This window comes from Chrysoperla carnea, chromosome 4 (genome assembly GCF_905475395.1).
Source record: "Chrysoperla carnea chromosome 4, inChrCarn1.1, whole genome shotgun sequence".
In the NCBI taxonomy this organism is placed as follows: domain Eukaryota; kingdom Metazoa; phylum Arthropoda; class Insecta; order Neuroptera; family Chrysopidae; genus Chrysoperla; species Chrysoperla carnea.
This window is the reverse complement of record NC_058340.1, coordinates 16,260,800-16,275,527: the sequence shown is the minus strand read 5'-3', so window position 1 is coordinate 16,275,527 and position 14,728 is coordinate 16,260,800. Positions and strand designations below refer to the sequence as shown.

The window sequence follows — 14,728 nt, the reverse complement described above, 5'->3', positions numbered from 1 at the left end:
TATAATTTGTATTTTTTGTCAAAATTTTATGTTTTATCATTAAAAAAAATTGAGTTGTGAAAGTTAGTAAAGTTAGTTAGTTAGTTAGTTAGTTAAAGATAACAGAGATAATTTAAAGTAAGGACAAAGCAATTTTTATGTTATGCCATAATAAATATCCTGAACAAACCAAACGTAATGTACACACATATCGAGCTGACTACTAAATCAGAAGTATGTCTTTTTTAAACTAATATTACACTTAATTCCTACAGTAAAAACTAAGAGTATACTATATATATATACTATAAAATTAAATTCTTTAAAGAATCAAACAAGTATTTGACTTTTAAAATTTCTACTTTCAGAAAAATATTTTGTAAATAAAAAGAGTAAGCGCTACATTTATAATGTACTAAGATACGAAAGGAATTAGGCTCCTACCGTGTGTCCCACGACACTCCTCGTCCTCTTTTTATTGTTTTTTTTGAAACTTTTGAATTTTTTTATAATCTTTTGAATCTTTTGTTCTGTGAGCTTTGAAACTCAAATCTAAATTCAAAAATGAATTCTAAATACTGTGCATTGCAAACCTGATTTCATATAAATGGTAAAGAAAGGCCAGAAACTTTTGCGATGAAAAATTGATAAAAAATTATTGTTTTAGTATCCATTTATGAACGTTCTTCGTTCGATACTTATATTCGATTTAAAAAAATTTCCAACCTACATTTTGAAACAATTTTGAAAAGACAATAAAATTTATTATCAAATCAGACATTGGAATTTAATTTGTATCAAATAATTTAACCATTAATATAATAAATAAAATTAAATTACTTTACAATTTTTGTAATAAAAATAAAATTATTTATTACTTTTAAATAATATTATAAAAATAAATGAAAATGTACTTTATCAGTTGTTAATAATTTATTGTAATTACTTGAAAAAAGAGAGTACTTTATTAAATTTAAAACAAAACAACAAAAAAGTTTTAATATCTATCGGATTATGGATAAGTGGGCGAATAAAGTAGTTGTTGTAACTGGTGCAAGTTCTGGTATTGGGTATGGTATTGCTAAACGATTAACTAAATATGGTTTGCAGGTACAATTATATTTTATTTAACTTATGTTAGTGGAGCATATGATTTATTAGAAATGTTATAAAATAAATGATAATCATATAAAATTTAACACATTTACGTGGTCGGATCACTTAAGGTGGTCTTCTTTTTTACATTCCATTTTGCAATGTAAAAATGTAAACATGTACAATGAATTAGTTTTTTTTTTTATTAAAAAGATTCACTCACACAAGTATGTCTGATTTAATGGTCTTCTATAACGCACAAAAAAAGAAGTTTTTATGGAATTAATCTAGACTATCTGTTGGTGTTGCATATGCAACACCATCGCTTCCAGGACACAGTTTCTATCCATAAATTTTGATTATTCTTGTTATGTGTGTCATTGACAAACGCTTCTCCAAATGAGCGTAAATGTTACTTAAAAGAATTTCAACAATTGATATTAGTGGCAGGTCGAAGTCCTGATCTTTATTCTCGTTATTATTTGAGTTAATAACGATTTAATGGTACAGACATTTCAAAATAAAAATATAGGCAATAGTGTCAAAATTAATTCTAAAAATTTCAAAATAGCCACTAATAAAAAAACACGCTACATTTTGTTCCGTTAAAAATACGCAATGTTTGCAGACATGTAACTTTGGCATCGTTGGTTCTTTTGGGAACTACCAGACTCATTTTAAGGTAAAAAAAAATTGAGCCTGAAGATGCGCTACTGCAATCAATATACCTTCTAAGTGATAATAGGAAATTCAAGACGAATAAAGAATAAATTAAAATTTAAACAAATTAAAAAAAAACAATTTTGTTACCAGCTGAACTAAAAAGTAGAAAATAATATATATAAGTTCAAGAAAAAAAATAGAATGATGAAGAAAAAAATCATTATCGGAAAAAATGGGGGGTGCAAGATTAATAATATTGTAAATATTTTATTGAAAGATGATTTTTTTCTTTTTTCTTAATCACTCTATTTTTCCTTGAACTTATAGAAATTATTTTCTACTTTTTAGTGCAGCTAGTTACAAGAACGTTTTTTTTTTTAGTTTTTTTATTTACTATTATTTATTTTCTACATTTTAGTTCAGCTAATTTTTTAATATAATGGAATGTTATCTGCGCTTCCACCATCAAAGATATTTTAGTTAATAGTTAATCCTGAAGATCCTGATCAGGATAGTCGAAAAAAACTTATTAAATTATTGTATTGTGATTGGTCCTTGATAGTTGTGCGAAATTTCAATTCAATCCGCGTTTTTGAAGTGTGTGAAAATCACGTTCAAAGATTCCATAGAGACATAGATATACACATCAAGCTAATTAATAAAAGCGTGTTAAAAGAACAAAGATTTCTACACTATGTAGAACAGAGGTTCCCAAACATTTTATCTCGTAGACCTTTTGCTAGTTTTTTTATTAATTAGACAGAACTTCTGCCACACAATGTCGGATTAGCAGTAAAATAGTTTTTTTTAGTTATAAAATGAATGCCTGTAATAAAATGAATCTAACATCCGCTTTTTTCTCGTTTATGGATCGTCTTTTACAAAAAACTTACCCGCGTCCTTTTCTTTCTTTTAGGTGATTGGCTTAGCAAGACGTGTGGAACGAATTCAGAAGCTGGCAAGTGAGTTGGCAAATGAATCAGGAAAACTGCATCCTATCAAATGTGATATCACAAATGATAATCAAGTCACTGAGATTTTTAATAATATTAAAAAACAGTTTGGTGGTATTGATGTATTAATTAATAATGCTGGTTGCGTGACAAAAAATGAAACACTACTAGGTAATTATAATAAGTTTTTTTCTTAAGTTCTGCTAGCGTACCTACTTGTAAATTTAAAGAAGCTTTACAACATCATTCTTGAATTCTAACAAGTGACTCTCATAATTTACTCAGCGGCTTTAATTACTTGGTGGCCTATGTCTTGTTCTGCGCAAGACTGAGGTTTGTAAAATTTATTAAAATAACGATTTTTGGTTTTGATAAAAGAAAATTGAAACGGACATTCCTAAATATGTACAACTATTGGGATTTGTATAGGATACCAGAGCAGAATTGAAAATCCTAATAGATGCAACCAAGCCAGGTGAGGCATTTAGATTCAAGGTTTCGGTGTTGTTGTAATTTTATGAAGGTATGAGATTAAAAAAGATCTAACAGCAGCGCTGTCTGAGAAAATGAGATATTTTATTTAATTCCATACCTTGACTTCAATTATTTACATAAATTTGTGCAAATTTTTCATAAAAATCATTTAGTGATAATGATGGGATAACCCCAATGGATGTTTTACAAAATAATTTTAATAAAATTCCTTGATGACATACAATATGCAGGAAAACACAGTCGCAGGAAAAATTTTTCTCCTGTTGGCTATTTTGATTTACGCAGATAATATTTGTGTTAAAATAATATTACCATACAACTGCGCTTTTCAAATTAATTTTTAAAAAATACAATGGATAGACTTTTTTTTAAAATTAATTTATTCATCTTTTTAATCCCAAATTCATTCGGACTGTTTGTGATATCTATTTTTGTTTTTTTTTTTCAGAGGGTTCAATGGAAGTACATCGTAATTTAATAGAAACAAATATTTTGGCATTAACACATTGTACACAATTAGCCGTAAAATCAATGATTGAACGTAATATATATGGACAAGTTATCAACTTAAATAGTATTTATGGACATATTATACCAATTGCAAAGCCAATACCAAATTTATATCCCGCATCAAAATTTGCCGTTACAGCAATTAGTGAAACATTACGTCAAGAATTGTACTTTTTAAATAATACAAAAATAAAAGTAGCTGTAAGTTTTATGATATATTATTTTTGTTTAAGATTTTAAGGCATTAAATACACATAAGTTTGTGTAACTTTTTTTTTTATATAATTTGTGTTTTCACGTCTTTTTGTTTGACTGGAGACTGCCGTAGTATTTATCTTTGCTATCAAAGCTTCCTATTTTAAACCATAGTTGGTTGGCTAAACCATGGTTTCACATATTTTTGAAAGTAGGTAACCTCATTCACGTTTAAGAAGAAGTAAAGCCAACTGCTTACAGCTTAACTGTTTAAGAATGCTGCTCATTAAGTGTTTAAGAATGCTGTTTGTATTAGAAAAAAATTTCCTAATAATTGCTGAGAACTGTAAGTTGTGAGCTTTCTCCGTTGCTTGGTAGTTACTTACTGTCTAAGTCAGGGGTGGCGAACCTTATTGTATCAGCGGGACATTTAAAAAAAAAATGTTTGGTGAGACTGTGGCGTGAATAAATTTTTAAGTCCATATTAAACTAAACTAAATCAACCAGCTACATTTCCAATTCTTCAATTTCAAAACCAATCGAATTGTGACAAGTTCAGTTTATTAAATGATGCCACATTAGGGTACATGATATACTTGAATGTTTCGGACAGTTCTTTGAACTGAGAAAATTTCGCAGAATCGTGCCATTTGGTTTGCCATCCCTGGTCTAAGTAACCACTACTGGGTTTTTTGTTATTTACCAAGCCTTTAAACAATATTTTGAGAAGCCTGTAACATATATATATATTTTATAATTTCTATGTTTTAATAATTTAAAATTTTAATTACAGAGCTTAAGCCCTGGTTACGTTGATACAGAAATCGTACGAACAGAAGAGGGTGAAGTAAATCCATTTTTAGCTGATTTAGAATTTTTAAATGTTGATGACATTGTTGAGGGTGTTGTATTTATATTAAGTCTTCCAAATCATGTTCAGGCAAGTTTTTAAATAATTATTTTTATTATAGGTATGACTTAATCAAGAGATTAAACAGAGCCAAGTTACAATGTTTGTGTATATTGTATACCTATACATTTTACGTTTGTTAAAATGTTCAAATGCGTGTAAATTAGATGTAAAACATATTTAACGTAAAACGATCTTCTTGTATATTTTCGTCTTTTTGTATATTTTATAGTTTTTTTTGGTTAGTCGGATAAATGAATACATAAAATTGCCATTCTTAGGGAGTCCTCAATAACAGATCCAATTTTAATGATCTTTTTTCAAAATGATGATTTTTGTATATTATTTAAAATCAGAAACATTTCAGAAAAGGGAAATAATCTGGAGGGCGAATAGGCAATGTCACGACTGATATATTGACGCCCAGCCTAAATAGCTAATGATAGAAGTTTCAAATTTCGAGAAGATATTGATTTTATACTGTAGATGTCACATAAGAAAGGATTTTTCGAAATTCATCCACTAAAAGCGTGAAATAGGGGATAAAATTTTGTATGAAAATATATACAAATCTTCATTTTTGAGTTTTCAACTCACCGATTTTAAAAATTCTTTCATCTATAGAATGCTACATTATCGTCAATAAATACGGGTTGTAGTGTATTTAAAAAAAGTTAGGGTTCCACACTAAAACTAAAACTCCATTTTATTGTTGTTAAGTAAAAATACATTTTTTTGAGGAAAAAAATCACGCAAGAGTGAATTATTTATATAAGTAGTACAAATATTGTTGAAATAATATGAATAACTATCGGTTATCCACGTTATAACCTTTAATTCTCCTAACTTCCCTTTTGTTCACTATTTAATGAATTGTACATTTACTGCGAATCCTTAATAATTTTGAAAAGAAAAACGGCCAAGTCACTTGCTAATAATGTAGTATTCTATCCATGAAAGAATTTATAAAATCGGTGAAGTAGTGAACTCAAAAATGACTGTTTGTATATATTTTCATACAAACTTTCATCCCCTATTTCACCCTTTTAGGAGATGAATTTCAAAAAATCCTTTCTTATTTGACGTCTGCAGTATAAAATCAATATCTGCTCGAAATTTAAAACTTCTTTCATTAGCGATTTAGGCTTGGCGTCGATATAGCAGTCGCTACATTGCCTATTCCCCATTCCTAATTATTTTCCCCCTCTGGAATGTTTCTGATTTTAAATAATAAACAAAAAGAATTCATTGATGCGACTAGGTTATTTCTTTATAAGTTTAAGTCATGGAAATAATTTTGGTACATTTAATTATAGATATATTTTAATTTTTCGTTACAGGTGAATGAATTAACTCTCCGACATGTTGGCGAAAAATTTTGATTTCAAATTTCTTTTTTTATAATTATCATTAAATAAATTATGTTAAGTACTATAAATTTGGATAATTTTTTTTTTTTATTATCCTATCATTTCATTCTATACAGATTCAGAGCAGGATAGATAATAGTTCTTTTCTTTTCTCACCAAGAAAAAAACCTTTTTTCGTGTAAAATTAAAAACAAACGAGTTCTTCAATAAAAAGAAATCCACCCCACTTCTTTTCGGATCTAAATCGAAAAATATCGATCCTAGAAAAAAATTAATTATAACCAAATTTGTAAGAAATTTAATTCCCAACAACTTCACAACTTCTGTGGTAATCATTTTTCGCGTTAAATTAAAAATAAACGAATTATGCAATAAACAAAAATTTACGACTACCGTTTTTCTGGTCTAAATTGAAAGATATCGATCCTAAGAAAAAATTGAAAAGCATCAAAACTGTAGGAAACTTAATTTCAAATAACTGTGGTAATTATTCAATAAACAATTCCCCCTCAAATTCAAGATGGCGGATGACGCAACAGATTGTAGACTGCCTGTGAGTCTCTACAATGATTTCTGAAGGGAATTTATTATTTCTGGGTAAAATTCTAATTCGATTAGTCTAACCTCGCGCTCGCACCTACAGCGGAATTTCAATGTGTCTGGCAAGATGAAAGAACCATTAAAACTGTCCGGCTATTTAGGTAACATTTTTTTATGGGTAACATATATAAAATTCAGCTTTTATACTAAAACGAAAGTATAATTATAATTTACTACAATTTAGAGGTGTCTGGCGCGGGGTAGCAACTCTAAAAAGTATCCATTAATATGGGAATTTAAAGTATTATTTTATACACCTTAACTACCTTCTACCTGCCCAAGTAAACATAATCCAAATTCTATAGTCGCTGGTCGTTCTTACCTGCGATGGGGACATAGAGAAACTTTTATAAAATAACGAAATAATTGTTAAATGAGTGGCTATATATTAATTAATAAAATATAATCAAATAAACTTTTTAGTTATATTTTCGCATGAGTAAGTGTCACTGGATATAACAAATATAAAATTTAATAATTTAAAATTGTATTATAAACTATTTAACATTAAAATAGTTATTAGTCAAACATTTTAAACATTGCGAGTAACAACATAACAATACAAAACAAACATGTTATGTTATTTGTTTCACATTTTAAAATGTATACAAACTAAAGTGGTGTTCTTTCAATGAATGAACGAACGATACAAATAAACCAATAACATTATATAGTATTGCAATATTTACCGTCTAAGTTCAAAATTACACTTTATATACAGTCACATTTTATAGCTCGAAAGCGTTCTAGATACAGAGTAAAATTTTTCTGAGGAGGCGTTTTACAAATATAATTTTTCTTCCAAAAATTCTACATCCTGTCTCTAGAAAAAGACTGTTTCTTGGCTATAAGTGAATTGAAAAATTCTTATTATTTTAACACTATCTACTATTTGATGATAACATTATATTTGTAAATGAAAGTTCTAACATAATCATATATTGATTACGAGAGTGGTACCCACCCGCTTCGCTGGTTTAAAAGTAAAGATTGATAAAGATTGCTCTCGCTGATCCGCTTTCTATAACACTCAAAATAAGTTTCATTAAAAATCATTCGCTAGTTTTAGCGTGAAAGCGTAACAAACAAACATACTTACTTTGGCAATATATAGAGATAGAGATAGAGATTGCAGGATATATGAGAAAATATGCTTATCAAAAATGTTTACCCTATTTTCAAAAACTGCGTTTTTATGAAAATAAGACCGAATATGAATTATCAACAGCTCCTTTGAAATTTTATACTTTCTAGTTTTCAAATCATAAAGAACAAACTTGCTATCATCAACTCTTTTATGATGAAGATTGAAAGGATGGGGGATGTTTTAATTTTTTTATGAATGACAAGCATATTAAACATAGTTATGTGTTTTACAAGACATTCACTCAAGTCTTTCGAAAGCTATTATTTCTTGGTACGTACTCAAACAATCCCGTATGCGCTTTTTTATGCGCTCTATTATTGAAACTTGGGACAAAATGGAATCGAAGATCTTTGATTTCAATTGGTTCTTGTAGTAATATTCAACTTCGCACCGTAAAGATTTTATGGTGGAGGGAATATTTTTTTACATTATCTAAAAGATTGTTATGATCCATAGCTTAATCACATAAATTTATAACAATTAAAAGAGAAAAAGTCCGTCAAACAAACATCTATTTTTACAGACAGACCGCACTCTTGAAAAGCGACTGGAAAGGTAGAAATTAAATACCCATTTTAGCGTGATTTTTGTATTTTTTGGGAGTTAAAGTTGCTTAATGAAATGTTTTAACGGAAATTGACCATCAAAGGAACGAAGAGAAAATGTTTTCTTTAATTTCAATAAAAATTTTAAGGTAGTTCGGGCTCGTAGGTTTCAAATCAAGGGTTTGAAAAGCAAATATCTTCAAAATAAGAAGTCAAATGTTTATTTTATCGTGATATTTGTATTTTGTTGGATATAATTCACCTTATAAAATCCTACGGCAAATAACTATCAAAGAAATTTTTCTAATTTTGTGGTTTTTCCATGCGTATTCCTAAAAAAGAAAATTTAGAAAAAGAAATAGAAAATATCTCGAAAATTTACCAAATGGCACTGTTTTTTCTACGGTTTTTAAATAAAAAATATTAAAAAAAGTAGAAATGTATTATAATGTTTGTATTTTTGGGATTTTATTTTTTAAGTTATAAAATGATTTGTAGAAAAATTTTTTTTCAAATTATATTTCGTTTCTTAGTTAATTTCCGATACAGACTGTAAACAAACATATAAAATAATAATATATATTAAAATAATAACACAAGTACTCTATACCTATTTATAATAATAATTCACATACACAAAATGCATGTTTTTATAACCAACCCACTCATTTATAATACCTAAAACAAACACATTACATGTGGGCATTATACTTACAATATTCGTACTGAGTAACTCATATGTATACACATATATAGGTAGGCATATTACTATTATATGTAAAAAGTTTTCCATTAAGAATGGTAGAACTTAAAACACAATAATGTTTATTGGAAAAATCGTCATGCAACATTACATGCAATGTTGAACAACGCATGCAAATTATTTAACTTTATATCAAAATTAAAGTTCAGTTCGAGCTACTTACCGAGTGCAACATTATTTCCATTGAAATCTGACTATTTATCGTTTGATTAGAAATTTTAAAGATGTACATACGAGCACCATGGCAATTTTAGATAAATAGCTTGATTTTTTAAAATCTGAAGTTGGACTAAGTCTAAATTAATTCTGAAAATTTTAGGGGGGGAGGATGCCCGATAATTGAAATGAATAAATGACTTAAAAAGTAGACATATTTAACATTGGTTTTATCGTAAAACGGTAGATGGATAATTTGTTTTTATAGATTTCTCCTAGTTGGTGGAAATTAAAAAAAGCTATTTTAATTAAAGTTAATTAAAGTAGTAAATCTATTGAAAACAACAAAAAACCTGTTGTGCTCGACAAATTAAGGATGTATGAGCACGGTAGTGGGGACACAAATTTAAAAAATTTATTTATTTTATTTTGATGGTGAATTATGTTATAACTTGACAATATAATAACAAGTGAGAATAAAATTTTTCGATATCTGGAGTAATTTTAAAAATAATGAAAATTGATAATATTGTTTTTCGAAAACTAAGACAGATATCGAAAAATTTTATTCTTATTTTTCATTTAAATTTATGAAGTTATAACAAAATTCATCATCAAAGTTGAAAATAAGGCACAAAAAATTTCAACCCTAAATCTAAAATTGCCTTGATGCTCGTACTACCTTAAATCAACTGTTTCAGTAAATAATCAAATATCTTGTCAAAACATTCAAACTAAAAATTGTATTGCGCCTCCAGAGTTACCAGGCTGTATTTGGTTGGTATTGCATGTATTGCACAAATTATCATAAAATAATCTTTCAAATTGGTAAAAATTTTTATGATTACTCTAACACAAGTTGTTTAATTTCAGTTCAAAATTCAATCATTCTTAATGGAAAACTCTTTATAAATTACAAACGATTACTAAAATAATTTATGATATTTTTTTTTGTATTATTATAAAATAAACAAAACAAGAGACTCTTCAATAATTTATAATTTTTCGAGGTATATTATTGGTAGGTATTGATTTTTTATTCAAAACTTTTTATTAAATTATTTTTGTTTTAATAACTATAATGTTACTAGCGGCCCCGACGGACGTTGTCCCGTAAAAACGTAACTCCAATTCATGAATACCTATACTACGTTTAGCCTGTCCGCTAAACCCATCCCGCTAAACCCCAATTTAACTCCTATTTATTGGAGTGGCCTGACCTTCGACCTTTGGCCTGACCCTGGATAGTAGAGCTCGATGCGCTCGCATATGGCTCTAATAAATGCCTATTGACAATACCTGAATACTATTAAAAATACATAGTACACATAGTATACATAATGTGATATGATTTATATGCGCTCCCACCATTTAATGAAATTTCATTTTTTTGGTACGGAGCCCTCAAAAACAGTTGTACTGGACCAAATTGTAAATCTAAACCATCCTCGAATCCCCTTGAACTCACACAAAAAATTTCATCGAAATCGGTCCAGCCGTCTAGGAGGAGTTCAGTCACATACACACGCACACAAGAAATATATATATTAAGATATTCAGAGAGATTGTCCACCAAATTTGTATTATACCTACAGACATTTTATTCAGTATTTGCTAACCGAGAACTTAATCGATACTAATTTAAAGATTGATTCAGATAAAAAATTCTTATAAAGTTTTAGAAAATAATGATGGTTATTTGGTGTCTTAGAGGAATTAAGTGATGTCTTTGGGCAAGGATGTCATCGAGAAATAATGTGTGAAGTATCTTAACTAATAAGGAACTTCTGGTGCGAACGGAAAAAATCGTTTAGTGTTGGATAGCTCAGTAATTGAGGAAGGCTATAGACTATATAACATCATGTGTTTTCAGTTACCCGCCCGATTTTCTGGATGATTTCGCTTTTAAAATCAAAATAATTTGGTTTCAGAATAAAGAGTAACATATATTGTTTATAAAGTTTAGTAAATTATCCAGAGAAGAAGATGTAAAATGCATAATCTATTATTATTGAAGCCTTTCCTTAGGTTTCACATATTTAATCCCTACCGGTTTATGGTCTGACTTTCGATCTGAAAATAATCGTTGTTTGGTATTCTGTAGTTTTTAAGTTTGGTAAGTTGGAAGTTGGCATCAAGAGAAGATTCTGTTTCCTGTAAATTTAAGTCAAAAGAGGTGAACAAAATTCTAACCGGATATAGACTATTTGTTTTTTAACCCCCGAACTTAAAAAAAAGGGGTGTTATAAGTTTGACCGTTATGTGTGTGTATCTGTTGCATCGTAGAGCCTAAACGAATGAACCGATTTTAATTTTTTTTGAAAGTTAATTTAACGGAGCGTGTTCTTATATATGTTTCAAGTGCGAGGTTGGTTTTTAAGTTTATGCTCATCAAAATTTTTTTTATAGAATATCAGTCGGTACCTGTTTCTTATATTGTATTATATACAATATAAGAAACTGATATTATATTTTACATTTTACTAATACACCCCCCAGTAGAACAAGTCCAAGGTTTATAGATTATTATAACTCATGTTCTGTAACTTTAAATAATCGTGGTAAGTATTAATAAAGCATTTTACAAAAGACAAAAGCACTCTAGTTATGAACAATAAATACATATACTTACACTTACATCATGCAATGACACAATGTTATGTATTATACTTATAGTGTATAGTCAATCAATTTCGAATAATGAAATTAATTTTAGTACCTACATATAATATGAAACTAATATACAAGGTGCGTCAGAAGAAATGACCCTATCTCTAGAAGTTGAAACTAAAATTGAGCATAGTTGCTTATCCTCTCAGTTTTCGGCAATTTCTATGAAAATATAAGTATTCTATGGAAAATATAAATTACACATATTCAAAAAGTTTTTGGGAGAATGGTACAATTGCCCTGCGAAGATATGATAAATAACTGTTAGCTAAGTGATTGTGAGATATATTTCTACTACAACTGAATGACCCGGTGAACTTCGTTTCACCTACAACGGAATAGTTTTCACAGCCGTCTAATTTCATCTCATAAATTTGAAATATATCGAAAATGACTCATTTTATGAAAACATTTTTATCCCCGTACTTCTTTAGTTAGATCTAACATCACAGGACACACAGGAAAAAATGTTTCAAACGAAAGTTGTTATTTTTTTTATAAGAAACAGTTTTTACATATAAACTTTTGTTCTGTCTCTAACGGTTTACAAGATGGGTCCTACGGACCCAAGACCCAATTGACCTATGTTGCTCATTTACGAACTCGACCTCACGTTTTACGTACTTAGAACGCTTTCTGATAATAAATAATACTAGCTCGGCTCGTGAAGAATTCCGCAGTGCGGTATCCGTGGCTAAAAACAGGCTTAAGAATTAATATAACGTATTAATAGTAATTTACTTTATTTCTATTTATAGACAATTTTATTACAGATATGATATACAAATTACATAATGAACAAAATTAAAGGCTAGAGAAATAATACATAAGATAAAAAACAAACATATAAAAAAAAGCATTATCTTCCAAGGAAAAACATTCATTGGCGATGCTTGAACTTGAAACTAGCCCGTTTAAAAATTGACTTACCTACTCTTTTTAGAAAAGTAAAAAAGTTCGCAAGAAACCTTGTCCAATAGTGGTCCCATTCTTAGCCGACCTAGTGGCTCCATTATCAAATCGAATGATTCACCTATTCACAGAAATATTTTCGTATAAAATTTAAGAACTGGAATAACTTTAAAGGAAAAGATATTCGAACAAAAACATTTGTGTCTTTTTAAATATTATTTTCATAAGTAAAATTCACTAGAGTTAGAATCTTTCTTCTCGGTGCATCCTGTATAGACTGAGAATGAATGAATACCATTTTGTAATAATATAAATCCATTAACTAGAAATTTTCATGGACAATAAAACCAAATCAGTTAGTTCCTTCTATTAAATGCTAGAAGGTAATGTGGCGTCTTCTTGTTTAAGTGCTCTTTCCTTAATAAGGTATTGTGTGACATAATTCGTGTTGCTTTCATCAATTCAAAGTCATATAATTTTACATGTAATTAATAAACTATTAGAAATGTAAATGCGATTAATTTGACTTTAGATACGAGTAAAAGTTGATCTGGTTCGTATATTCTTGATAAATATTAGTAAAAGAGGAAATAATTTCTGCCCATTATCAAATAAGCTCTATGATGATTACACAAACGTTACACACTGCTGGCAGGTTTCCCCCCTCCAAACGTCCGCAAAAGGGTTACATGGTTTCATTGATTTTAGTCGCGAAGGCAAGGGGGGATATGGCTGCCAGCATTACGTAACATTTGTGCGGTCGTTAGGGAACTTATTTGGCAAGGAGCAGAAAATTTTCTCAATTTTTACTCATTTTAAAAATTAAAACTATCCATGGCGTTCCCACATTTTATTATTAATCTTTACATTTTTTGCGAAAAATTAATATTCTTCAGAGAATTTTGGAAACATTTAAATTACGGTAGCTGTTTTGCACTTACGTTGCCACAAACAGAGATACTAGACGTAAAAACTTCTTCAATCTGTCAAATAAAAGCCTTTTCACAGATTGTCAAAAGCGGTCATGCCAATCCGGTCATGATTATTCTCTGAATTTGATTTTCCGTTGAATTGTCATAAGAAGTTTTTATGAAATAAAATAAGTAAACTGTGACAACTTAATTAAAGTAAATCAATAAATGCCTGCAAATTAATTAATTTTAAATTACCTAATTTAGGTTAATTATTCTGCAAATAATATTTGAATAACAATTTTAAAACATGATTTAATATTTATTACATTACCTAGAACTATTCTATGTCGAAACAAATTCAGAAACCATATCACTTTCAACTTTAAAGTAGTGTAGTGAAGATATATAGTAATTATTACATATTTATTTACCGTGTATTCAAAAATCAGACACATGTTTTAGAACTAAATTTCACAATTTTGTTAAATTCCTCGATTGAGGCTGTGCTGGCAGAGATTATACTTACATCAATCAAATTACTGAAACATAATAGTTATGAAAGTTATGAAATAGTAACATCAAGCGAAGGTTGGATCCAAATAATAAATTAGTACATATATACAAGACTTTCAGGAAGCATTTAATATTTATAATGAAAGTGGAAGAAGGCTCCAAAACCTCGGTTCCTGGAGAAGCTACGTATCCACTAAATTGAGCAAGGCATCAGGAATGCTTTTTATCAAAAAATTTTATGCGCTTTTAATACATGGCGGTGTAAGAGTTCTTAAAACTCAACGTGAAGATCTGCACTGGCCGTCAACCTAGCCTGTTTATTTCTTATTTCTAACCAA

At 28.8% G+C, this 14,728-nt stretch overlaps 1 protein-coding gene across 1 annotated transcript; it reads left to right on the top strand.

The window, feature by feature from the left end:
• The first annotated feature begins 937 nt into the window (after positions 1-937).
• LOC123298554 (farnesol dehydrogenase-like) lies at positions 938-6,182 on the top strand. Its single transcript, XM_044880586.1, has 5 exons — positions 938-1,089; positions 2,654-2,861; positions 3,634-3,896; positions 4,684-4,830; positions 6,141-6,182. Exons 1-5 carry the CDS (start codon positions 994-996, stop codon positions 6,180-6,182), a joined length of 756 nt encoding a protein of 251 aa, XP_044736521.1. The 5' UTR covers positions 938-993.
• Positions 6,183-14,728: the final 8,546 nt, after the last annotated feature.